The sequence below is a fragment of the Anomaloglossus baeobatrachus genome, chromosome 3 (assembly GCF_048569485.1).
Source record: "Anomaloglossus baeobatrachus isolate aAnoBae1 chromosome 3, aAnoBae1.hap1, whole genome shotgun sequence".
NCBI lineage: Eukaryota > Metazoa > Chordata > Amphibia > Anura > Aromobatidae > Anomaloglossus > Anomaloglossus baeobatrachus.
Window position 1 is genome coordinate 189,367,262 of NC_134355.1, and position 23,365 is coordinate 189,390,626.

Consider the following 23,365-nt stretch of genomic DNA (forward strand, 5'->3'; position numbering starts at 1 on the left):
GACCATGCCAGGAGAGAGCGAGCGAAAAGAGAGAGAGCGAGGGAAAAGAGGGGGGGGAGGGAACAGGGGAGGGGGAGAAGAGAGAAGGAAAAAGAGAGCGAGAGGGAAAAGAGAGAGAGAGCGAGAGGGAAAAGAGAGAGCGAGAAGGAAAAGTGAGAGAGTGAGAGGGAAAAGAGAGCGAGAGAGCGAGAGGGAAAAGAGAGAGAGCGAGAGGGAAAAGAGAGCGAGAGGGCGAGAGGGAAAAGAGAGCAAGAGGGAAGAGAGAGCGAGAGGGAAGAGAGAGAACGAGAGGGAAAAGAGAGAGCAAGAGGGAAAAGAGAGAGAGCGAGAGGGAAAAGAGAGAGCGAGAGGGAAAAGAGAGAGCGAGAGGGAAAAGAGAGAGCGAGAGGGAAAAGAGAGAGAGAGCGAGAGGGAAAAGAGAGAGAGAGCGAGAGGGAAAAGAGAGAGAGCGAGAGGGAAAAGAGAGAGAGCGAGAGGGAAAAGAGAGAGAGCGAGAGGGAAAAGAGAGAGAGAGCGAGAGGGAAAAGAGAGAGAGCGAGAGGGAAAAGAGAGAGAGCGAGAGGGAAAAGAGAGAGAGAGCGAGAGGGAAAAGAGAGAGAGAGCGAGAGGGAAAAGAGAGAGAGAGAGCGAGAGGGAAAAGAGAGAGAGAGAGTGAGAGGGAAAAGAGAGAGAGAGAGCGAGAGGGAAAAGAGAGAGAGAGCGAGAGGGAAAAGAGAGAGAGCGAGAGGGAAAAGAGAGAGAGCGAGAGGGAAAAGAGAGAGAGAGCGAGAGGGAAAAGAGAGAGAGCGAGAGGGAAAAGAGAGAGAGCGAGAGGGAAAAGAGAGAGAGAGCGAGAGGGAAAAGAGAGAGAGAGAGCGAGAGGGAAAAGAGAGAGAGAGCGAGAGGGAAAAGAGAGAGAGAGCGAGAGGGAAAAGAGAGTGCGAGAGGGAAAAGAGAGAGAGAGCGAGAGGGAAAAGAGAGAGAGCGAGAGGGAAAAGAGAGAGAGCGAGAGGGAAAAGAGAGAGAGCGAGAGGGAAAAGAGAGAGAGCGAGAGGGAAAAGAGAGAGCGAGAAGGAAAAGTGAGAGAGCGAGAGGGAAAAGAGAGCGAGAGGGAAAAGAGAGCGAGAGGGAAAAGAGAGAGAGCGAGAGGGAAAAGAGAGCGAGAGGGCGAGAGGGAAGAGAGAGAGAGAGAGCGAGAGGGAAAAGAGAGAGAGAGCGAGAGGGAAAAGAGCGAGAGGGAAAAGAGAGAGAGAGCGAGAGGGAAAAGAGAGAGAGAGCGAGAAGGAAAAGTGAGAGAGCGAGAGGGAAAAGAGAGTGAGAGGGAAAGGAGAGCGAGAGGGAAAAGAGAGCGAGAGGGAAAAGAGAGCGAGAGGGAAAAGAGAGCGAGAGAGCGAGAGGGAAAAGAGAGCGAGAGGGAAGAGAGAGAGAGCGAGAGGGAAGAGAGAGAGAGCGAGAGGGAAAAGAGAGAGAGAGCGAGAGGGAAAAGAGAGAGAGAGCGAGAGGGAAAAGAGAGAGAGCAAGAGGGAAAAGAGAGAGAGCGAGAGGGAAAAGAGAGAGAGAGCGAGAGGGAAAAGAGAGAGAGAGCGAGAGGGAAAAGAGCGAGAGGGAAAAGAGAGAGAGAGCGAGAGGGAAAAGAGAGAGAGAGCGAGAAGGAAAAGTGAGAGAGCGAGAGGGAAAAGAGAGCGAGAGGGAAAAGAGAGCGAGAGGGAAAAGAGAGCGAGAGGGAAAAGAGAGCGAGAGGGAAAAGAGAGCGAGAGAGCGAGAGGGAAAAGAGAGCGAGAGGGAAGAGAGAGAGAGCGAGAGGGAAGAGAGAGAGAGCGAGAGGGAAGAGAGAGAGCAAGAGGGAAGAGAGAGAGCAAGAGGGAAAAGAGAGAGCAAGAGGGAAAAGAGAGAGAGAGCGAGAGGGAAAAGAGAGAGAGCAAGAGGGAAAAGAGAGAGAGCAAGAGGGAAAAGAGAGAGAGAGAGCGAGAGGGAAAAGAGAGAGAGAGCGAGAGGGAAAAGAGAGAGAGAGAGCGAGAGGGAAAAGAGAGAGAGAGCGAGAGGGAAAAGAGAGAGAGAGCGAGAGGGAAAAGAGAGAGAGAGAGCGAGAGGGAAAAGAGAGAGAGCGAGAGGGAAAAGAGAGAGAGAGCGAGAGGGAAAAGAGAGAGAGAGCGAGAGGGAAAAGAGAGAGAGAGAGCGAGAGGGAAAAGAGAGAGAGAGCGAGAGGGAAGAGAGAGAGAGCGAGAGGGAAAAGAGAGAGAGTGCGAGAGGGAAAAGAGAGAGAGTGCGAGAGGGAAAAGAGAGAGAGCGAGAGGGAAAAGAGAGAGAGCGAGAGGGAAAAGAGAGAGAGCGAGAGGGAAAAGAGAGAGCGAGAAGGAAAAGTGAGAGAGCGAGAGGGAAAAGAGAGCGAGAGGGAAAAGAGAGCGAGAGGGAAAAGAGAGAGAGCGAGAGGGAAAAGAGAGCGAGAGGGCGAGAGGGAAGAGAGAGAGAGCGAGAGGGAAGAGAGAGAGCAAGAGGGAAAAGAGAGAGAGCGAGAGGGAAAAGAGAGAGAGCGAGAGGGAAAAGAGAGAGCGCGAGAGGGAAAAGAGAGAGAGCGAGAGGGAAAAGAGAGAGCGAGCGAGAGGGAAAAGAGAGCGAGAGGGAAAAGAGAGCGAGAGAGCGAGAGGGAAAAGAGAGAGCGAGAGGGAAAAGAGAGAGCGAGAGGGAAAAGAGAGAGAGCGAGAGGGAAAAGAGAGAGAGCGAGAGGGAAAAGAGAGAGAGCGAGAGGGAAAAGAGAGAGAGCGAGAGGGAAAAGAGCGAGAGGGAAAAGAGAGAGAGAGCGAGAGGGAAAAGAGAGAGAGCGAGAAGGAAAAGTGAGAGAGCGAGAGGGAAAAGAGAGCGAGAGGGAAAAGAGAGCGAGAGGGAAAAGAGAGCGAGAGGGAAAAGAGAGCGAGAGAGCGAGAGGGAAAAGAGAGCGAGAGGGAAGAGAGAGAGAGCGAGAGGGAAGAGAGAGAGAGCGAGAGGGAAGAGAGAGAGCAAGAGGGAAGAGAGAGAGCAAGAGGGAAAAGAGAGAGCAAGAGGGAAAAGAGAGAGAGAGCGAGAGGGAAAAGAGAGAGAGCGAGAGGGAAAAGAGAGAGAGCAAGAGGGAAAAGAGAGAGAGAGAGCGAGAGGGAAAAGAGAGAGAGAGCGAGAGGGAAAAGAGAGAGAGAGAGCGAGAGGGAAAAGAGAGAGAGAGCGAGAGGGAAAAGAGAGAGAGAGCGAGAGGGAAAAGAGAGAGAGAGAGCGAGAGGGAAAAGAGAGAGAGCGAGAGGGAAAAGAGAGAGAGCGAGAGGGAAAAGAGAGAGAGAGCGAGAGGGAAAAGAGAGAGAGAGCGAGAGGGAAAAGAGAGAGAGAGAGAGCGAGAGGGAAAAGAGAGAGAGAGCGAGAGGGAAAAGAGAGAGAGAGCGAGAGGGAAAAGAGAGAGAGTGCGAGAGGGAAAAGAGAGAGAGCGAGAGGGAAAAGAGAGAGAGCGAGAGGGAAAAGAGAGAGAGCGAGAGGGAAAAGAGAGAGCGAGAAGGAAAAGTGAGAGAGCGAGAGGGAAAAGAGAGCGAGAGGGAAAAGAGAGCGAGAGGGAAAAGAGAGAGAGCGAGAGGGAAAAGAGAGCGAGAGGGCGAGAGGGAAGAGAGAGAGAGCGAGAGGGAAGAGAGAGAGCAAGAGGGAAAAGAGAGAGAGCGAGAGGGAAAAGAGAGAGAGCGAGAGGGAAAAGAGAGAGCGCGAGAGGGAAAAGAGAGAGAGCGAGAGGGAAAAGAGAGCGAGAGGGAAAAGAGAGCGAGAGGGAAAAGAGAGCGAGAGAGCGAGAGGGAAAAGAGAGAGCGAGAGGGAAAAGAGAGAGCGAGAGGGAAAAGAGAGAGAGCGAGAGGGAAAAGAGAGAGAGCGAGAGGGAAAAGAGAGAGAGCGAGAGGGAAAAGAGCGAGAGGGAAAAGAGAGAGAGAGCGAGAGGGAAAAGAGAGAGAGAGCGAGAAGGAAAAGTGAGAGAGCGAGAGGGAAAAGAGAGCGAGAGGGAAAAGAGAGCGAGAGGGAAAAGAGAGCGAGAGGGAAAAGAGAGCGAGAGGGAAAAGAGAGCGAGAGAGCGAGAGGGAAAAGAGAGCGAGAGGGAAGAGAGAGAGAGCGAGAGGGAAGAGAGAGAGAGCGAGAGGGAAGAGAGAGAGCAAGAGGGAAGAGAGAGAGCAAGAGGGAAAAGAGAGAGCAAGAGGGAAAAGAGAGAGAGAGCGAGAGGGAAAAGAGAGAGAGCGAGAGGGAAAAGAGAGAGAGTGAGAGGGAAAAGAGAGAGAGCGAGAGGGAAAAGAGAGAGAGCGAGAGGGAAAAAAGGGCGAGAGGGAAAAGAGAGAGCAAGAGGGAAAAGAGAGAGAGAGCGAGAGGGAAAAGAGAGAGAGCGAGAGGGAAAAGAGAGAGAGCGAGAGGGAAAAGAGAGAGAGAGCGAGAAGGAAAAGTGAGAGAGCGAGAGGGAAAAGAGAGCGTGAGGGAAAAGAGAGCGAGAGAGCGAGAGGGAAAAGAGAGAGAGCGAGAGGGAAAAGAGAGAGAGCGAGAGGGAAAAGAGAGAGAGCGAGAGGGAAAAGAGAGAGAGCGAGAGGGAAAAGAGAGAGCGAGAGGGAAAAGAGAGAGCGAGCGAGAGGGAAAAGAGAGCGAGAGGGAAAAGAGAGCGAGAGGGAAAAGAGAGCGAGAGAGCGAGAGGGAAAAGAGAGAGCGAGAGGGAAAAGAGAGAGTGAGAGGGAAAAGAGAGAGAGCGAGAGGGAAAAGAGAGAGAGCGAGAGGGAAAAGAGAGAGAGCGAGAGGGAAAAGAGAGAGAGCGAGAGGGAAAAGAGCGAGAGGGAAAAGAGAGAGAGAGTGAGAGGGAAAAGAGAGAGAGAGCGAGAAGGAAAAGTGAGAGAGCGAGAGGGAAAAGAGAGCGAGAGGGAAAAGAGAGCGAGAGGGAAAAGAGAGCGAGAGGGAAAAGAGAGCGAGAGGGAAAAGAGAGCGAGAGGGAAAAGAGAGCGAGAGGGAAGAGAGAGAGAGCGAGAGGGAAGAGAGAGAGAACGAGAGGGAAGAGAGAGAGAGCGAGAGGGAAGAGAGTGAGCAAGAGGGAAGAGAGAGAGCAAGAGGGAAAAGAGAGAGCAAGAGGGAAAAGAGAGAGAGAGCGAGAGGGAAAAGAGAGAGAGCGAGAGGGAAAAGAGAGAGAGAGCGAGAGGGAAAAGAGAGAGAGAGCGAGAGGGAAAAGAGAGAGAGCGAGAGGGAAAAGAGAGAGCGAGAGGGAAAAGAGAGAGAGAGCGAGAGGGAAAAGAGAGAGAGAGCGAGAGGGAAAAGAGAGAGAGAGCGAGAGGGAAAAGAGAGAGAGCGAGAGGGAAAAGAGAGAGAGAGCGAGAGGGAAAAGAGAGAGAGTGCGAGAGGGAAAAGAGAGAGAGAGTGAGAGGGAAAAGAGAGAGAGCGAGAGGGAAAAGAGAGAGAGTGAGAGGGAAAAGAGAGAGAGCGAGAGGGAAACGAGAGAGAGCGAGAGGGAAAAGAGAGAGAGCGAGAGGGAAAAGAGAGAGAGAGCGAGAAGGAAAAGTGAGAGAGCGAGAGGGAAAAGAGAGCGAGAGGGAAAAGAGAGCGAGAGGGAAAAGAGAGAGAGCGAGAGGGAAAAGAGAGCGAGAGGGCGAGAGGGAAGAGAGAGAGAGCGAGAGGGAAGAGAGAGAGAGCGAGAGGGAAAAGAGAGAGAGCGAGAGGGAAAAGAGAGAGAGCGAGAGGGAAAAGAGAGCGAGAGGGAAAAGAGAGAGCGAGAGGGAAAAGAGAGAGAGCGAGAGGTAAAAGAGAGAGAGCGAGAGGGAAAAGAGAGAGCAAGCGAGAGGGAAAAGAGAGCGAGAGGGAAAAGAGAGCGAGAGAGCGAGAGGGAAAAGAGAGAGCGAGAGGGAAAAGAGAGAGCGAGAGGGAAAAGAGAGAGAGCGAGAGGGAAAAGAGAGAGAGCGAGAGGGAAAAGAGAGAGAGCGAGAGGGAAAAGAGAGAGAGCGAGAGGGAAAAGAGCGAGAGGGAAAAGAGAGAGAGAGCGAGAGGGAAAAGAGAGAGAGAGCGAGAAGGAAAAGTGAGAGAGCGAGAGGGAAAAGAGAGCGAGAGGGAAAAGAGAGCGAGAGGGAAAAGAGAGCGAGAGGGAAAAGAGAGCGAGAGAGCGAGAGGGAAAAGAGAGCGAGAGGGAAGAGAGAGAGAGCGAGAGGGAAGAGAGAGAGAGCGAGAGGGAAGAGAGAGAGCAAGAGGGAAGAGAGAGAGCAAGAGGGAAAAGAGAGAGCAAGAGGGAAAAGAGAGAGAGCGAGAGGGAAAAGAGAGAGAGCGAGAGGGAAAAGAGAGAGAGCAAGAGGGAAAAGAGAGAGAGTGAGAGGGAAAAGAGAGAGAGCGAGAGGGAAAAGAGAGAGAGCGAGAGGGAAAAAAGGGCGAGAGGGAAAAGAGAGAGCAAGAGGGAAAAGAGAGAGAGAGCGAGAGGGAAAAGAGAGAGAGCGAGAGGGAAAAGAGAGAGAGAGTGAGAAGGAAAAGTGAGAGAGCGAGAGGGAAAAGAGAGCGAGAGGGAAAAGAGAGCGAGAGAGCGAGAGGGAAAAGAGAGAGAGCGAGAGGGAAAAGAGAGAGAGCGAGAGGGAAAAGAGAGAGAGCGAGAGGGAAAAGAGAGAGCGAGAGGGAAAAGAGAGAGCGAGAGGGAAAAGAGAGAGCGAGAGGGAAAAGAGAGAGCGAGCGAGAGGGAAAAGAGAGCGAGAGGGAAAAGAGAGCGAGAGAGCGAGAGGGAAAAGAGAGAGCGAGAGGGAAAAGAGAGAGAGCGAGAGGGAAAAGAGAGAGAGCAAGAGGGAAAAGAGAGAGAGCGAGAGGGAAAAGAGAGAGAGCGAGAGGGAAAAGAGAGAGAGCGAGAGGGAAAAGAGCGAGAGGGAAAAGAGAGAGAGAGCGAGAGGGAAAAGAGAGAGAGAGCGAGAAGGAAAAGTGAGAGAGCGAGAGGGAAAAGAGAGTGAGAGGGAAAAGAGAGCGAGAGGGAAAAGAGAGCGAGAGGGAAAAGAGAGCGAGAGAGCGAGAGGGAAAAGAGAGCGAGAGGGAAGAGAGAGAGAGCGAGAGGGAAGAGAGAGAGAGCGAGAGGGAAGAGAGAGAGCAAGAGGGAAGAGAGAGAGCAAGAGGGAAAAGAGAGAGCAAGAGGGAAAAGAGAGAGAGAGCGAGAGGGAAAAGAGAGAGAGCGAGAGGGAAAAGAGAGAGAGCAAGAGGGAAAAGAGAGAGAGTGAGAGGGAAAAGAGAGAGAGGGAGAGGGAAAAGAGAGAGAGCGAGAGGGAAAAAAGGGCGAGAGGGAAAAGAGAGAGCAAGAGGGAAAAGAGAGAGAGAGCGAGAGGGAAAAGAGAGAGAGCGAGAGGGAAAAGAGAGAGAGAGCGAGAAGGAAAAGTGAGAGAGCGAGAGGGAAAAGAGAGCGAGAGGGAAAAGAGAGCGAGAGAGCGAGAGGGAAAAGAGAGAGAGCGAGAGGGAAAAGAGAGAGAGCGAGAGGGAAAAGAGAGAGAGCGAGAGGGAAAAGAGAGAGCGAGAGGGAAAAGAGAGAGCGAGAGGGAAAAGAGAGAGCGAGCGAGAGGGAAAAGAGAGAGAGAGCGAGAGGGAAAAGAGAGAGAGAGCGAGAGGGAAAAGAGAGAGCGAGGAGGAAAAGAGAGAGAGCGAGGGGGAAAAGAGAGCGAGGGGGAAAAGAGCGAGGGGGAGGGAAAAGAGAGGGAGAGGGGGAGGGAAAAGAGGGAGAGGGGGAGGGAAAAGAGAGGGAGAGGGGGAGGGAAAAGAGAGGGGGAGGGGGAGGGAAAAGAGAGAGAGAGGGGTGGAGGGAAAAGAGAGAGAGAGAGGGGGAGGGAAAAGAGAGAGAGGTGGAGGGAAAAGAGAGAGAGAGGGAAAAGAGAGAGAGAGGGATAAGAGGGGGGCGAGAAGAGAGGCATAAGAGGGGGGCGAGGAGAGGGGGAAGAGGGAGGGGGAGAAAAGAGGGGTGGGAGAAGAGAGTGGGGGGAGAGAAGAGAGGGGGGGGGAGAGAAGAGAGGGGGGAAGAGGTGCTCTGTCACCAACTTGCTCCACTCTGTGACTTGTGGTGCAGGTGACAGAGTGGAGACAGTTGGTCCCATGCAGCAGGACAGGTGACAGAGCAGAGCGGTGACATGCTCTGCTCTGACACATGCGGTGCTGCATGGGACCAGATTGTCAGTGTCTTGCTGCGTCCTGTAGTGCTGCTGGGAGGAGCACATGATCACACTGCCCGACACCGCCCGCTCTCCTGCCATCGGAGCAGAGCGGGCGGGTGGATTGTGAGATCAGATACTTACATGACAGGGGGGATTTCAGCTGAAGAACCCCCTCTGTACTCCACACAGGCGCCCCGTGCCTCACCATCTGCCGGAAGCTGTCTTCACTGCTCCACACTGTGCCATCCTCCCCTTGATACTGGGCTGTGACGTGCGTTAGTCACCGCACACAGCCCTGTCAATCAGTGTGAGTGGCGCCAGCATCCTCTGACGTACCCGTCTAGTTTGAGAGCCCAGAATTGACGGGACGTAAGAGGATACTAGCGGCCACAGCTCCAGGGGGTCATGTGACAGGCACTGAGCGTGCAGGATAGCGCCGCTCAGTGCCAGAACTGGAAATAGAGGCCAATGAAGAAATCACCTAAATTGTTAAGTGGAACTCAGAGAAAAAAAAATGGGTGAACTACCCCTTTAAAGATTCTGTAACTGAGGGTTGGAAGAAAAAAAGGTTATAGCTTGGGAATTGCATGTTATCCTCATAGAATCCGTTCATACAGTTGCAACTAGAAGTTTACATACACCATCTAAAAGAAGGGAATTTTGTTACTTACCGTAAATTCCTTTTCTTCTAGCTCTTATTGGGAGACCCAGACGATTGGGGTATAGCTACTGCCCTCTGGAGGCCACACAAAGCACTACATCAAAAGTGCAAGGCCCCTCCCCCTCTGGCTATACCCCCCCCGTGATATCACGGGTTCTCCAGTTTTAGTGCCAAAGCAAGAAGGAGGAAGCCAATAACTGGTTTAAACAAATTAACTCCGAATAACATCGGAGAACTGAAAAACCGTTCAACATGAACAACATGTGTACCCGCAAACAACAAAAAAACATCCCGAAGGACAACAGGGCGGGTGCTGGGTCTCCCAATAAGAGCTAGAAGAAAAGGAATTTACGGTAAGTAACAAAATTCCCTTCTTCTTCAGCGCTCTATTGGGAGACCCAGACGATTGGGACGTCCAAAAGCTGTCCCTGGGTGGGTAAAGAAATACCTCATGTTAGAGCTGCAAAACAGCCCTCCCCTACGGGGGTGTCACTGCCGCCTGCAGGACTCTTCTACCTAAGCTGGCATCCGCCGAAGCATAGGTATGCACCTGATAATGCTTGGTGAAAGTGTGCAGACTGGACCAGGTAGCTGCCTGGCACACCTGTTGAGCCGAAGCCTGGTGACGAAATGCCCAGGACGCACCCACGGCTCTGGTTGAGTGGGCTTTTAGCCCTGAAGGAACCGGAAGCCCCGCAGAACGGTAGGCCTCTAGAATTGGTTCTTTGATCCATCGAGCCAGGGTGGCTTTAGAAGCCTGCAACCCCTTGCGCGGACCAGCGACAAGGACAAAAAGTGCATCGGCACGGCGCATGGGCGCCGTGCGGGAAATGTAGATTCTGAGTGCTCTCACCAGATCTAGCAAACGTAAGTCCTTTTCATACCGGTGAACCGGATGAGGACAAAAAGAAGGCAAGGATATATCCTGATTAAGATGAAAAGAGGATACGACCTTAGGGAGAAACTCCGGAATAGGGCGCAGCACTACCTTGTCCTGGTGGAACACCAGGAAGGGAGCCTTGGATGACAGAGCTGCCAGCTCAGACACTCGCCGAAGCGATGTGATCGCAACAAGAAACGCCACTTTCTGTGACAGCCGAGAAAAGGAAACTTCCTTCAGAGGCTCGAAGGGCGGCTTCTGGAGAGCAACTAGTACCCTGTTCAGATCCCATGGATCTAACGGCCGCTTGTACGGGGGCACAATATGACAGACCCCCTGCAGGAACGTGCGCACCTTAGAAAGACGCGCTAGACGCTTCTGAAAAAACACGGATAGTGCCGAAACTTGCCCTTTAAGGGAGCTGAGCGACAAGCCCTTTTCTAACCCCGATTGCAGGAAAGAAAGAAACTTGGGCAATGCAAATGGCCAGGGAGACACTCCCTGAGCAGAGCACCAGGATAAGAAAATCTTCCACGTTCTGTGGTAGATCTTAGCCGAATTCGACTTTCTAGCTTGTCTCATTGTGGCAACGACTCCTTGAGATAATCCTGCAGATGCTAGGATCCAGGACTCAATGGCCACACAGTCAGGTTCAGGGCCGCAGAATTCTGATGGAAAAACGGCCCTTGGGACAGTAAGTCTGGTCGGTCTGGCAGTGACCACGGTCGACCGATCGTGAGATGCCACAGATCCGGATACCACGACCTCCTCGGCCAGTCTGGAGCGACGAGTATGATGCGGCTGCACTCGGATCTGATCTTGCGTAGCACTCTGGGCAAGAGTGCCAGAGGTGGAAACACGTATGGGAGCTGAAACTGCGACCAATCTTGAACCAAGGCGTCTGCCGCCAGAGCTCTTTGATCGCGCGACCTCGCCATGAATGCCGGGACCTTGTTGTTGTGCCGGGATGCCATTAGGTCGACGTCCGGCACTCCCCAGCGGCGACAGATTTCCTGAAACACGTCCGGGTGAAGGGACCATTCCCCTGCGTCCATGCCCTGGCGACTGAGGAAGTCTGCTTCCCAGTTTTCTACGCCTGGGATGTGAACCGCGGATATGGTGGATGCTGTGTCCTCCACCCACATTAGAATGCGCCGGACTTCTTGGAAGGCTTGCCGACTGCGCGTCCCTCCTTGGTGGTTGATGTATGCCACCGCTGTGGAGTTGTCCGATTGGATTCGGATCTGCTTCCCTTCCAGCCACTGTTGGAAGGCCAGTAGAGCAAGATACACTGCTCTGATCTCCAGAACATTGATCTGAAGGGTGGACTCCTGCGGAGTCCACGTCCCCTGAGCCCTGTGGTGGAGAAATACCGCTCCCCACCCTGACAGACTCGCATCTGTCGTGACTACTGCCCAGGATGGGGGCAGGAAGGATCTTCCCTGAGACAATGAGGTGGGAAGGAGCCACCATTGTAGGGAGTCCTTGGCCGTCTGGGAAAGCGAGACTTTCCTGTCCAGTGACGTTGACTTCCCGTCCCATTGGCGGAGAATGTCCCATTGAAGTGGGCGCAGGTGAAATTGCGCAAAGGGAACTGCTTCCATGGCTGCCACCATCTTCCCTAGGAAATGCATGAGGCGCCGCAAGGGATGCAACTGGCCCTGCAGAAGAGATTGCACCCCTGTCTGTAGTGACCGCTGCTTGTTCAGCGGAAGCTTCACTATCGCTGCTAGAGTATGAAACTCCATGCCAAGATACGTTAGTGATTGAGTCGGTGATAGGATCGACTTTGGAAAGTTGATGATCCATCCGAAAGACTGTAGGGTCTCCAGCGTAGCATTCAGGCTGTGCTGACATGCCTCTTGAGAGGGAGCTTTGACCAATAAATCGTCTAGGTAAGGGATCACCGAGTGTCCCTGAGAGTGCAAGACTGCTACCACCGCCGCCATGACCTTGGTGAAGACCCGTGGGGCTGTCGCCAGACCAAATGGCAGAGCTACGAACTGAAAATGGTCGTCTCCTATCACAAAACGTAGAAAACGTTGATGTTCTGTAGCAATTGGCACGTGGAGATAAGCATCTTTGATGTCTATTGAGGCAAGGAAGTCTCCTCTGGACATTGAGGCAATGACAGAACGCAGGGTTTCCATCCGGAACTTCCTGGCGTGCACATGTTTGTTGAGCCGTTTTAGGTCCAGAACAGGACGGAACGAGCCGTCCTTTTTTGGAACCACAAAGAGATTGGAGTAAAACCCTTGCCCTTGTTCCTGAGGAGGGACTGGGATCACCACTCCTTCCGCTCTTAGGGAGTCCACCGCCTGCAGCAGAGCATCTGCTCGGTCTGGATGTGGGGAGGTTCTGAAGAACCGAACTGGAGGACGAGAATTGAACTCGATTCTGTACCCGCGAGACAAAATGTCCGTCACCCACCGGTCTTTGACCTGTGACATCCAAATGCCGGAAAAGCGGGAGAGCCTGCCCCCGACCGGCGATGCGGAGGGAGGGGGCTGGAAGTCATGAGGTAGCCGCTTTGGAAGCGGTACCTCCATTTGCTTTCTTGGGGCGCGTGTGAGCCCGCCACGAATCTGAGTTTCTTTGCGTCCTCTGAGTCCCTTTGGACGAGGTAAATGGTGTCTTGCCCGAACCTCGAAAGGACTGAAACCTCTGCTGCCACTTTTTCTGCTGAGGTTTGGTTGTTCTGGGTTGTGGTAAAGAGGAGTCTTTACCCTTGGACTGCTTAATGATATCAGCCAATGGCTCGCCAAACAGTCTATCTCTAGATAAAGGCAAACTGGTTAAACATTTTTTGGAACCAGCATCTGCTTTCCAGTCCTTTAACCACAAGGCTCTGCGCAAAACTACCGAATTGGCGGACGCCATTGAGGTGCGACTGGTAGATTCTAGGACCGCATTGATAGCGTAAGACGCAAACGCCGACATCTGCGTGGTAAGATGCGCCACTTGCGGCACTGCTGGATGTATGATAGCATCCACTTTTGCTAAGCCAGCTGAAATAGCCTGGAGTGCCCATACGGCTGCGAATGCCGGAGCAAACGACGCGCCGATAGCTTCATAGACAGATTTTAACCAAAGGTCCATCTGTCTGTCATTGGCATCTTTAAGTGAAGCGCCATCCTCCACTGCAACTATGGACCTAGCTGCGAGTTTGGAAATCGGGGGGTCTACCTTTGGACACTGTGTCCAGCGCTTGACCACCTCAGGGGGGAAAGGGAAACGCGTATCTTTAGATCGTTTAGAGAAACGCCTTTCTGGGTGAGCGTCGTGCTTCTGGATTGATTCTCTGAAGTCAGAGTGATCCAAGAAAGCACTCAATTTACGCTTGGGATAAAGGAAACGAAACTTCTCCTGCTCTGCCGCTGCCTCTTCTGCTGAAGGGGCTGGGGGAGAAATATCCAACAGCCTATTGATGGCTGAGATAAGGTCGTTTACCATGGCATCCCCATCAGGGGTATCCAGGTTGAGAGGGGTTCCAGGAATGGATTCCTGATCACTCTCATCAGACACATCACAGGGAGACTGATTGCGCTGAGACCCTGAGCAGTGTGATGACGTCGAGGGTCTTTCCCAGCGAGCTCGCTTAGGGTGGCTGGGGCTATCATCTGAGTCATAATCCTCGGCCTGTGAAGCCGGGGACCCCCCTGTGGGCTGGATTAATTCCAAGTGAGGGGGACCTGAGGACAGAGGCCTCGCCGTGCCCAAAGACTGAGCCCCATGCATAGATTGCAAGGTTTCAAGGATTTTTGCCATAGAGACAGACATATTATCAGCAAAAACTGCAAAGTCTGTCCCTGTCACCGGGGCAGAACTTACAAGCGTCTCAGCCTGGGTCACTACCTCTCCTGACTCCGGCTGGCGAAGCAGCACCGGGTCGGAGCATTGCACACAATGGGAGCCTGCTGGTAGACCAGCCCCACATGCAGCACACGCAGTACACACAGCCCTGGCCTTGGCAGCCTTGCGTTTTGAGGATGGCATGTTGCTGCTTCCACAGAGTGATCTGGGAGAGCCGCCAGAAGCGACCTCACAGTGCAAGAAAAACAATATCTATATATCTGTACACAGTACACCGATACACCGTGAGGCACTAGAGGGACCAGCACAGAAAAATCGCTTACCGCCCGCTTAAAAAGCGGGTGTGTGGTCGCCAGATAGCCCCTAGTCCAGGTCTCCCAGAGCCTTGCGTCCTTCCTCCAGCCAGACTGCATGTAATGGCTGCCGGCGTCCTGAGAGGAAGGGGGGCGGGCCCTGGGCGTTCCTGGCTAAGAGCGGGAAGCCTGCTTCCCTCTGTGCCTAGTGTGAGGGCTGGAGCATGTAAATCAGGCTCCAGCCCTCGTCGCTGCTAGCGAACAGCGTCTCTCCCCTACCCTGAATGACAGGGTGGGGGCGGGAACGAATCGGAGCTGCCGGCGTCCTAGGCCCAAAAAGCCGGGGACTCAATTTATAACCGCCGCCGCCGTAAAAGCGCGGACGGCGGATCCCCGGCGCACCACAAGTCACAGCAGCGCCGCCCGGTCCAGAGGGGGTCGGCGCTGCGTTCCCATACACAAAACATCCCCCAGTAATCTGTAGGGACACTAACTCCAACGTTGCGGTCCCCGGCGCACTACAACACCCAGCCAGCCCGGAGTGTGTCTGTGCCTGCCGGGGACACAGAGTACCTGTATGATGCAGGGCCTGTCCCTGATCGTACTCCTGCTCCGAATCCATCAGGTTCTAATGGGTCTGTGGATGGAGCCCGGCGTCAGAGCTGAGAGGCCGGCAGGATCCCACTTCCACAGAGCCCTACAAGGGGATGTGGAAGGAAAACAGCATGTCAGGCTCCAGCCCTGTACCAGCAATAGGTACCTCAACCTTACAACACCATCCAGGGGTGAGAAGGGAGCATGCTGGGGACACTATATGTGTCCTCTTTTCTTCCATCCGAAATAGTCAGCAGCTACTGCTGACTAAAATCTGTGGAGCTATGCATGGAATGTCTGACCTCCTTCGCACACAAAGCTAAAACTGGAGAACCCGTGATATCACGGGGGGGGTATAGCCAGAGGGGGAGGGGCCTTGCACTTTTGATGTAGTGCTTTGTGTGGCCTCCAGAGGGCAGTAGCTATACCCCAATCGTCTGGGTCTCCCAATAGAGCGCTGAAGAAAGACATATGCATGTTTTTCTCACTATCTGACATAAAACAGTTAAGGTTTATTCTCATTTTATGTCAATTAGGAACCAAAATTATTTATATTTGCCAAATGCCAGAATAATGAGAGAGAGAAAATGTTTTAAGGCATTTTTATTACTTTCTGCAAAGTCAAAAGTTTACATACGCTAAAGCGGGCTTTACACGCTACGAGACCGCTACAGCGATCTCGTTTGGGTCACGGATTTTGTGACACACATCCGGCCGCTGTAGCGATCACGTTGTGTGTGACTCCTAGGAGTGATTTTGGATCGTTGCAAAAACGTCCAAAATCGCTCCTCGTTGACATGGGGGTCCATTCTCAAATATCGCTGCTGTCGCGTGGGCGAAGTTGATCCTTGTCCCTGCGACAGCACACATCACTACGTGTGACGCCGCAGGAACGAGGAACCTCTCCTTACCTGCCACACGCCAGCAATGAGGAAGGAAGGAGGTGGGCAGGATGTTCGTCCCGCTCATCTCCGCCCCTCCGGTTTGATTGACCGGTCGCTTAGTGACGTTGTGGTGACGTCGCTGTGATGCCGAAAGTTTCTCTCCCTTGAGGGAGGGATTGTTCGGCAGTCACAGCGATGACGCCGACCAGGTAAGTGCGTGTGACGCTGCCGTAGCGATAATGTTCGCTGCGGCAGCGATCACCAAATATCGGTATAACGATAGGGGCGGGTGCTATCACGCTCGCCATCGCTAGCAACGGCTAGCGATGTCACAGCGTGTAAAGCCCGCTTAAGAGTACTATGACTTTAAACAATATGGGACAGCCCATATGATGATATGTCTTTAGAAGCTTCTGATGGGTTTATTGGCAAAATCTGAGTTAATTAGCAACACCTGTGGATATATTTTATTGCACACCTGAAACACACTACTTATTTGTGTCGCATCATGGGAAAGTCAAAAGAAATCAGCCAAGACCTCAGGAAGAAAATTGTGGACTGGTTCATTCTTGGGTGCAATTTCCAGATACCTGAAGGTGCCTCATTCATCTGTACAAACAATTACCGTATTTTTCGCTTTATAAGACGCACCTGATTATAAGACGCATCCCCAAATTTGGTGAAGGAAAATTGAATTTTTTTTTTAATGTTAAATGGGGTCCATCTTATAATGCCAGTGTCCATCTAACAAATCATATAGGGTATATGTCCCTCATAGCCCCCTCCACCCTAAAATTAGCCCCCTTAATCTGGATATGGCCCCCTTATATTGAATATAGCCCTCTTGTGCTGGCACACGTCCCCCAGTGATGCCACATGTCCCCCATTGATGGCACACGTCCCCTATTGCTGGCACATGTCTCCTATTGATGGAACACATCCCCTATTTATGGCACACGTCCCCCTGTGCTGGCACATATCCCCTACAGCTGGCACAGGTCTCCTATAGATGGCACATGTCTCCTACAGCTGGCACAGGTCTCCTATGGATGACACACGTCCCCCTGTGCTGCCCATGGCCCCCCTATAGATGGCACACATCCCCCTGTGCTGTCCATGCCCCCCTATGGATGGCACACATCCTCCTGTGTTTGAAATGGCTCTCTACGGATGGCACACGTCCCCCTGTGTTTGATATGGCCCCCTATGGATGGCACACGTCCCCCTGTGTTTGATATGGCCCCCAATGGAAGGCGCACCTCCCCATGTGTTTGATATGGCCCCCTATGGATGGCACACCTCCCCCATTGTTTGATATGGCCCCCTATGGATGGCACACCTCCCCCTGTGTTTGATATGGCCCCCTATGGATGGCACACCTCCCCCTTTGTTTGATATGGCCCCCTATGGATGGCACACCTTCCCCTGCATTTGATATGGCCCGCTATGGATGGCACACCTCCCCCTGTGTTAGATATGGCCCCCTATGGATGGCACCCCTCCCCCTGTGTTAGATATGGCCCCCTATGGATGGCACACCTCCCCCTGTGTTAGATATGGCCCCCATGCTGCTGCCCATAGTAAAATAAAACACTCTTTCCTTACCTTCTCAAGTGCTGTCCTCCCTCGTGTCTCCCTCCGTGCTGCTGAGCTCCTGCACTTCCTGGTTCTCGGTGCCAGTCATGTGATTGGCACAGCAGAGTGACATCATCTCTGTGTGCCTGATCACAGCGGCAGCAGGGAGACCGGGAGACACACTGGAGGAGGTAAGTAAAGAGTTATTTATTTTACTATGGGCAGCAGCATGGAGGCCATATCTAACACAGGGGGGGCATGTGCCTTCAAAGGGGGGCGCAGGCAGATATAATATGTGCCGCTCCCCCAGCCCATCACCGCGGTGCGGTTTCAGCACCACGGTGATGAACAGCGGCAGTGCATATTATATGAGCGGGAGCAGGAGATCTCCCGCTGTCTCCTGCAGCTTTCACCAGCCCCCAGCACCACTCCAGAGCTGCCCTCACTTCCCCTGGACTCTGTAGTATATATATTTCCCATATATTCAGATTATAAGACGCACCCCCTACTTTCCCCCAAATTTTGGGGGAACAAAAGTGCGTCTTATAAAGCGAAAAATACGGTATATGCAAGAACAAACAAGATGGGAATATCCAGCCATCATACCGCTCAGAAAGCAGACAGGGTCTGTGTACCAGACATGAACGTGCTTTGGTCAGACGTGTATATAAACCAATAACAAAAGCAAAAAACCTTGTGAGGATGCTGGTGGAAGGTGTTAAGATTGTGTCATTATCTACAGTGAAACAAGTACTGTATCAACATGGGCTGAAAGGCAACTTTGCCAGGAAGAAGCCATTACTCCAAAATAAACATAAAAAAGCCAGATTAATGTTTGCAAATCCACAGAGGAACACAGAGCTTAATTTTTGGAGACATGTCCCATGATCTGACAAAACTAAAATTGAACTGTTTCGCCATAATCAGAACACCATCCCAACTGTGAAACAAGGGGGTGGCTGCATCATGTCGTGGGGTTGTTTTGCTGCAGGAGGGGCTGGTACACTTCACAAAATAGATGGCATCATGAGGAAAGAAGATTATGTGGCAATACAGAAGCAACATCTCAAGTCATCAGCCAGTAACTTAAAGCTTGGGTGGAAATGGGTCTTCTAAATGGACAATGACGCAAAGCATACTCCCAAACTGGTTACAAAGTAGCTTAAGGATAACAAAGTCAATGTTTAGGAGTGGCCATCATAAAACTCTGATCTTAATCCTATTGAAAATTTATGGGAAAAGCTGAAAAGGCCGGTGCGAGCAAGGTGACCTACAAACATGGCTCAGTTACACCAGTTCTGTCAGGAGGAATGGGACAAATTCCTACCAACTATTGTGGCAATGGCACCAAATACTAATGAAATGTATGTAAACTTTTGACTTTGCAGAAAGTAATAAAAATGCCTTAAAACATTCTCTCTCTCATTATTCTACCATTTGGTAAATATAAATAATTTTCGTTCCTAACTGACCTAAATCGGGAAAGGTTTCATGTCAGATAGTGAGAAAAACATGCAGATGTGTCTTTTTAGATAGTGCATGTAAAATTCTGTTTTCAACTGTAAATACATACACACGTTCACCATTGTCGCTCCTGATGAATCCTTACCTTTTAAGGGGGAAACATGTCAAGTGTGAATTTTAATAGTGTGTTTTCTGAGTCTTATCGTATTTTGACCTGTATTCATGTTCTAATATACCCTGATCTGGGGGCTCTCCCTGATATAACCCTAGTAACAAACTCAATAAAACAACATAATGAATTTGAGAGAAGACACGCCACTTTAAATAATTGCTTTCCTAAATACCATAAACAGTGGAACCTCTGGAATGACTACCTCCAGAGTATTACGTAACTTATTTGTCTTATCGCTATGGATAATTAGCTTATTTTCGGTTTTTAAATATGTGTTTATTATATGAAATACCTTCTTGCCTACTATTCCCATGATTTAAATATATATTGTGGTCATTTACTTTATGGGTTTTTGTAACTCAACATAGTTATTTAAGGTTATATAAAGGTTAGTTTGTGCACTATTGTATTGTTAGTTGTTTTTTTTTTTGTTTTTTTTTAATATAGTTCTCCTATGTCCTTCTTTTCTTTTTCTCTCCTTCCCCCTTCCACTTAACCCAACCAATAAAACTATTTGATCTCCAACTTCCTATTTCCTTTCACTCTCCTCCCTTCCTTATGATCTAGGTATAGATTATATTAAGTTTGTTGTTAATCTGTAATTTATGTGCATTATTTAAATAATTTCTATGATATTACTTTTCCCCCTTTAATTGTTAAACCCTTTAATAAAAATATTTTAACACTGATCTGGGGGCTCCTTTGTAGTTACATACACATGGCCTATTAAACCCTAAATTGATACATTTAGGGCTAAATAAGTAAGACGATGTGGATCTGGTTTAAGCACACATTAGTCTCCGAGCGTTCTACAACAAAATGGTGTTGCAATCGGCACATGCTCAGATTAACTTTCGGTGTTCTCCAGCAAAATGGTGGAAGATGAATGTCAGCAAGTGCCGACTGTGGGGCAGCGCTAGCACAAAAATTTAAAAAGGAGGATCATACAAATGAGAAGGCGCCGTGGCAGAGCCAAAGACCCTACCCACAGTACTGCCCTGATGTATGAGAAAACACTTTTGCACTAAAACGTCTAAGGTGAATTAAACAAGAACCAGACTAACAGCAGGTGAAATCATGATTACAGGTTCTCTTTAAGAATTAACGTACATCTGATTGTCTAATGGGATAAGAAGCAATTTTGGGGAAAGAGAAAAAATGAACACCGCTACTTTTTTAGGCAAGTTGATTAAACCTAAGGCCCTTAAATACAGATAGCTACTAGTGATGGGTGAGCACTAAAATGCTTTGGTGCTCGGTATTAAAGCCAAGCAAATCAGACGCTCTGAAAGCGCTCAAGTAACGGAAGTCAATGATTGGGCAGTTCAGGTCTCTGCCAACATACAGTCAACCATAAAGAGAGAATTTCTGGGGCAGGGAGGGTGGGTTTCTTTTCTTTTTTCTTTTTTTTGGACACACTACATCTGAAAACATTGTTTTAACCCCCAGTGAGAGTCATTTAGAGACTGCAGATGGCTCTCACTGGGGTGCCTGCTCACGTCATGCAGTGAAGCAAAGAGGCACATTGTGGACATTGATTCACGGACAACACATTCAAGCACCCGTGATACTCGGCCGACCTCTGCAAGTACCTGAACACCCGAGTATCGAACAGTGGCGAGCATGTTCACATATCAGTAATAGTTACCCATTTAATCTATACTAAAATTGAATAAATGGTTTCCTAAACTGAGATATGGGAAGTACCCAAATATTATACAAAGTGAACCTCTAATTGCAAAGCAGAATAGAAATGAACCAATCAAATCACGTACAACCGCGGTTTTAAAAGTTTATTAATATGACTATTTGATCTGTGAATCTTGATCTCTAGAACACTTGGTTTGTATACTGTACATTTGTGTTCTTCATTCATAGGGTCGTTAGCACTTGGCACGCTGTCTACTGTACTTGATATGTGTACTGTGTTTACCTTGGACATAGCCTCACTGTCTACTGGGATATACAATCAAGTGTCAATCACATTTCAAGGAAAGCAACAAGTAGATAAAAATGAAGATTGATTTTATTTAATCATTTAGTTTTACACATAGTAAAAATATTGTAACAGCAGTGTCTATGAAAAAATGTAAAGCTCAAAAATTTATCACTGAAAATAAGCAGTGGTGTTGTACAAAGCATTAGGCAAACAGTCTTTATCCATACAATGTTGTGCTTTACAAAATAGTGATTTGAAGAATTCTTCACCCAAAATAATATGGAATTCTGCCTAACAATAAAAGATTCTATTTTGTTTTTACAGTGTGACAAAAGTATTTAGGTGGAAGTGGATGGTTTTTTTAACAGTACTAATAGAATTTTTTTTAGTAGTGCCATTTTATTACAGAGACCACAAATGTAAACATTTTCATAGAAATATTTCTTGAAAGAATAACAAGCCACTATTGTACCAAAATGTTTTTGGAATCATGGTGCTTTTCTAAAGCATATCGCCACTCGTGTGAAGCCAATATTTTAAAAACTTCTTCTTAAGGTGCAGGAAAAATGTGATGCAATTTTACACAAGCAGTTTTGTGCCTTCATGGCATCTCTGTGCAATATCTGTGCATTTTTATATACTGAACTATCAATATTTAATGTGCAAGAAGATTTTGGCAAAAGAAGAATTCTTAAGCCCTTTGTACTGCAAGACACAGAAATGGGGAGTAACAGAAGCCATCTTGTAAACTTATGGAATATTGCTGGGATATACCATCACTTTATGATTGTTTGGGGTAGGATCTCTGGAGCCCCAACAATTCGGACAATGAAAATAATGACATTTTGGTTAAGAGTGGTGCCCCCTGTGTTACTCTGCACCGCGGGGCATTGTCCCCCAATGTGTGGAGAACTGCAGCACATTCAAGTTAATAGGGCCAGCTGCAGTTTTCCCAGCACATCAGGGTGACCAAGGGGCTTTTAACGAAGAAACTGACACCAATCAAAAGGCGATGGTTTATGCCATCACTTTATTGGGTAAAGCCAGTAAAAACCTGAGTTCCCATTTTAATCATTCAGCAGTAAAACACTAAAGTGTCTTCTTGCCAGTGATTTTATTTACAGGTCACCTAAACTTACCACAAAATAATATAGTGTATATATGTGTTAGTAGGTTTCATACCTTTCACATTTAAAACATATCGGCACATGTACATTTGCCACGTTAGACAGGGTAAGGCTGCCTGCAGCACACGTCAATGAGATCACTGGATTGGACGGTTGGTGTGTTTTGGAAAAGATCTCCCTATACAATTAAAACTCAGACTCTGCAGTACTAACACACTGAACAGCTTAGATTTAGGACTGTTAATGTCTTGAAGAGCTCTGCTCTTTTACGTTTCTCCATCCTTACAAGTTCAATTCAAATATTTGCAGTCATCATGGACATTCACTATTTGCCTCACTGTTGGCGTTATTACCTTTTTCTTCATTTTGAATCATATCATTACCAATGTCCGTAAACTCCTCTTTGGAAGTACCAGGGTTGGTGGACTGAAATTTTACATTCTTCTCAAAATTAGTACCTTCAGAAGTCCAGCCTTTTTGTGGTTCTAGTAGTTGAGCAAAACTCTTCTGGCGGTCACCATCGTCCTTTGTGCTTGCAGTCTCACCCAAAAAATCTAGATTTATTGAAAATCCTTCACTTGAACTGTTGTTGTTTTTCATATTTGACAATGTATCATCTTGAGACAATCTCTCCATACTTTGTAACACCTGAAGGTGGAAAGCAGCTGGAGCAGACTTTTTTCTACGAGGAGGAACTGTCGGGGGCAAAAAAATATTTGACATTTCATCAGACATAATCTTAGTCTGAGTAGTAGAAGGTTCCTCGCTATTCTGTTTCATTTCCTGAGATTTTACAATCTGAGAAGGGGGTATTGTTCTTGGTTTGGGCACTGGACGTATTTTTGGAATGTCGCAATTTTCTGTAGCATTTAATTTAGCATCTTTCTGAGGAGGCACCAAAACTGTTGAGGAAGTGGAAGAAGTAGTGGTACTTGGAAGAGGTACTGGAAAATGTCCAATATTCCCATCTGAACTGGTAACTGATTCAGGTACTCCAATGAAGAATTGCTGTGAATGTTCTGATTTAATTTTTGTGAGATTACTGGCATCATTCTCTTCTGGTTCATTTATGGGATCTAAAGTTATAAGGTCATCAATCACCACATTAGGCTGAGCTGTCGGACTGATGTTTGAATTGACAGAATTGATACAAGGTTCAGACTTTGGTTTGGGAGGAACTTTGGGTGGAGGTCTCAATGGTAATGTGCAATCTGAGATTTCCCCTTGATATGCTGGTTTAGGAGACCCTGCATCCTGGTCCTGAAATAGTTTGGTTCGCTGTTCTTGATTAAACTGTTGAAGGAAAAAGAAAACAATTATGTTGTATATAAACTGCAAAAAGTAATTAACAATTTAAGGTTCGTTAAACAGTCCCAGAGTTAAAGTGAACCTGTCAAGTCCAATATGCACCCAGGACCACGAGCAGTTCTGGGTGCATATTGCTAATCCCTGCCTAGCCGTCCCTGTATACACTAGCAAGGGCGTTGCTTCCCTTGCTAGTCGGCCCCATTAGCATGTTAGTACTGTGGGTGTGCTAACATGTTAATGAATGCGTAGTGTCAGAGGATGATCTCACTCACCTCTCCGCTGCTATCGCGACCAGACGCTAAATTTCGATTCAGTGTGCATGATTCCAGACTTTTGGTCATGCGCACCACTTCAGTTTGAAGCCGGGACGGGTACACCCGGCTTCATAGTGCTCATATCCCAAACTCTGGGGTCATGTGCACTGAGCTGAAATCCAGCGTTTGTACGGTCATGGCAGCAGAGAGGTGAGTGAGATCATCCTCTGACGCTGCGCATTCATTAGCATGTTAGCACACCCACAGGGGCATACTAACATGCTAATGGGGGAAATTAGCAAGGGAAGCAA

At 49.3% G+C, this 23,365-nt stretch overlaps 1 protein-coding gene across 1 annotated transcript in view; it reads right to left on the reverse strand.

Annotated features, from left to right (window-relative positions):
- Window positions 1-20,430: 20,430 nt before the first annotated feature.
- Window positions 20,431-23,365, reverse strand: part of SYNJ2 (synaptojanin 2) — a 266,841-nt gene continuing 263,906 nt past the window's right edge. Inside the window, exon 27 of the mRNA XM_075339649.1 lies at window positions 20,431-22,785. Coding sequence (XP_075195764.1) covers window positions 21,805-22,785 — 981 coding nt within the window. The 3' untranslated portion in view covers window positions 20,431-21,804. The remainder of the gene's footprint in view (window positions 22,786-23,365) is intronic.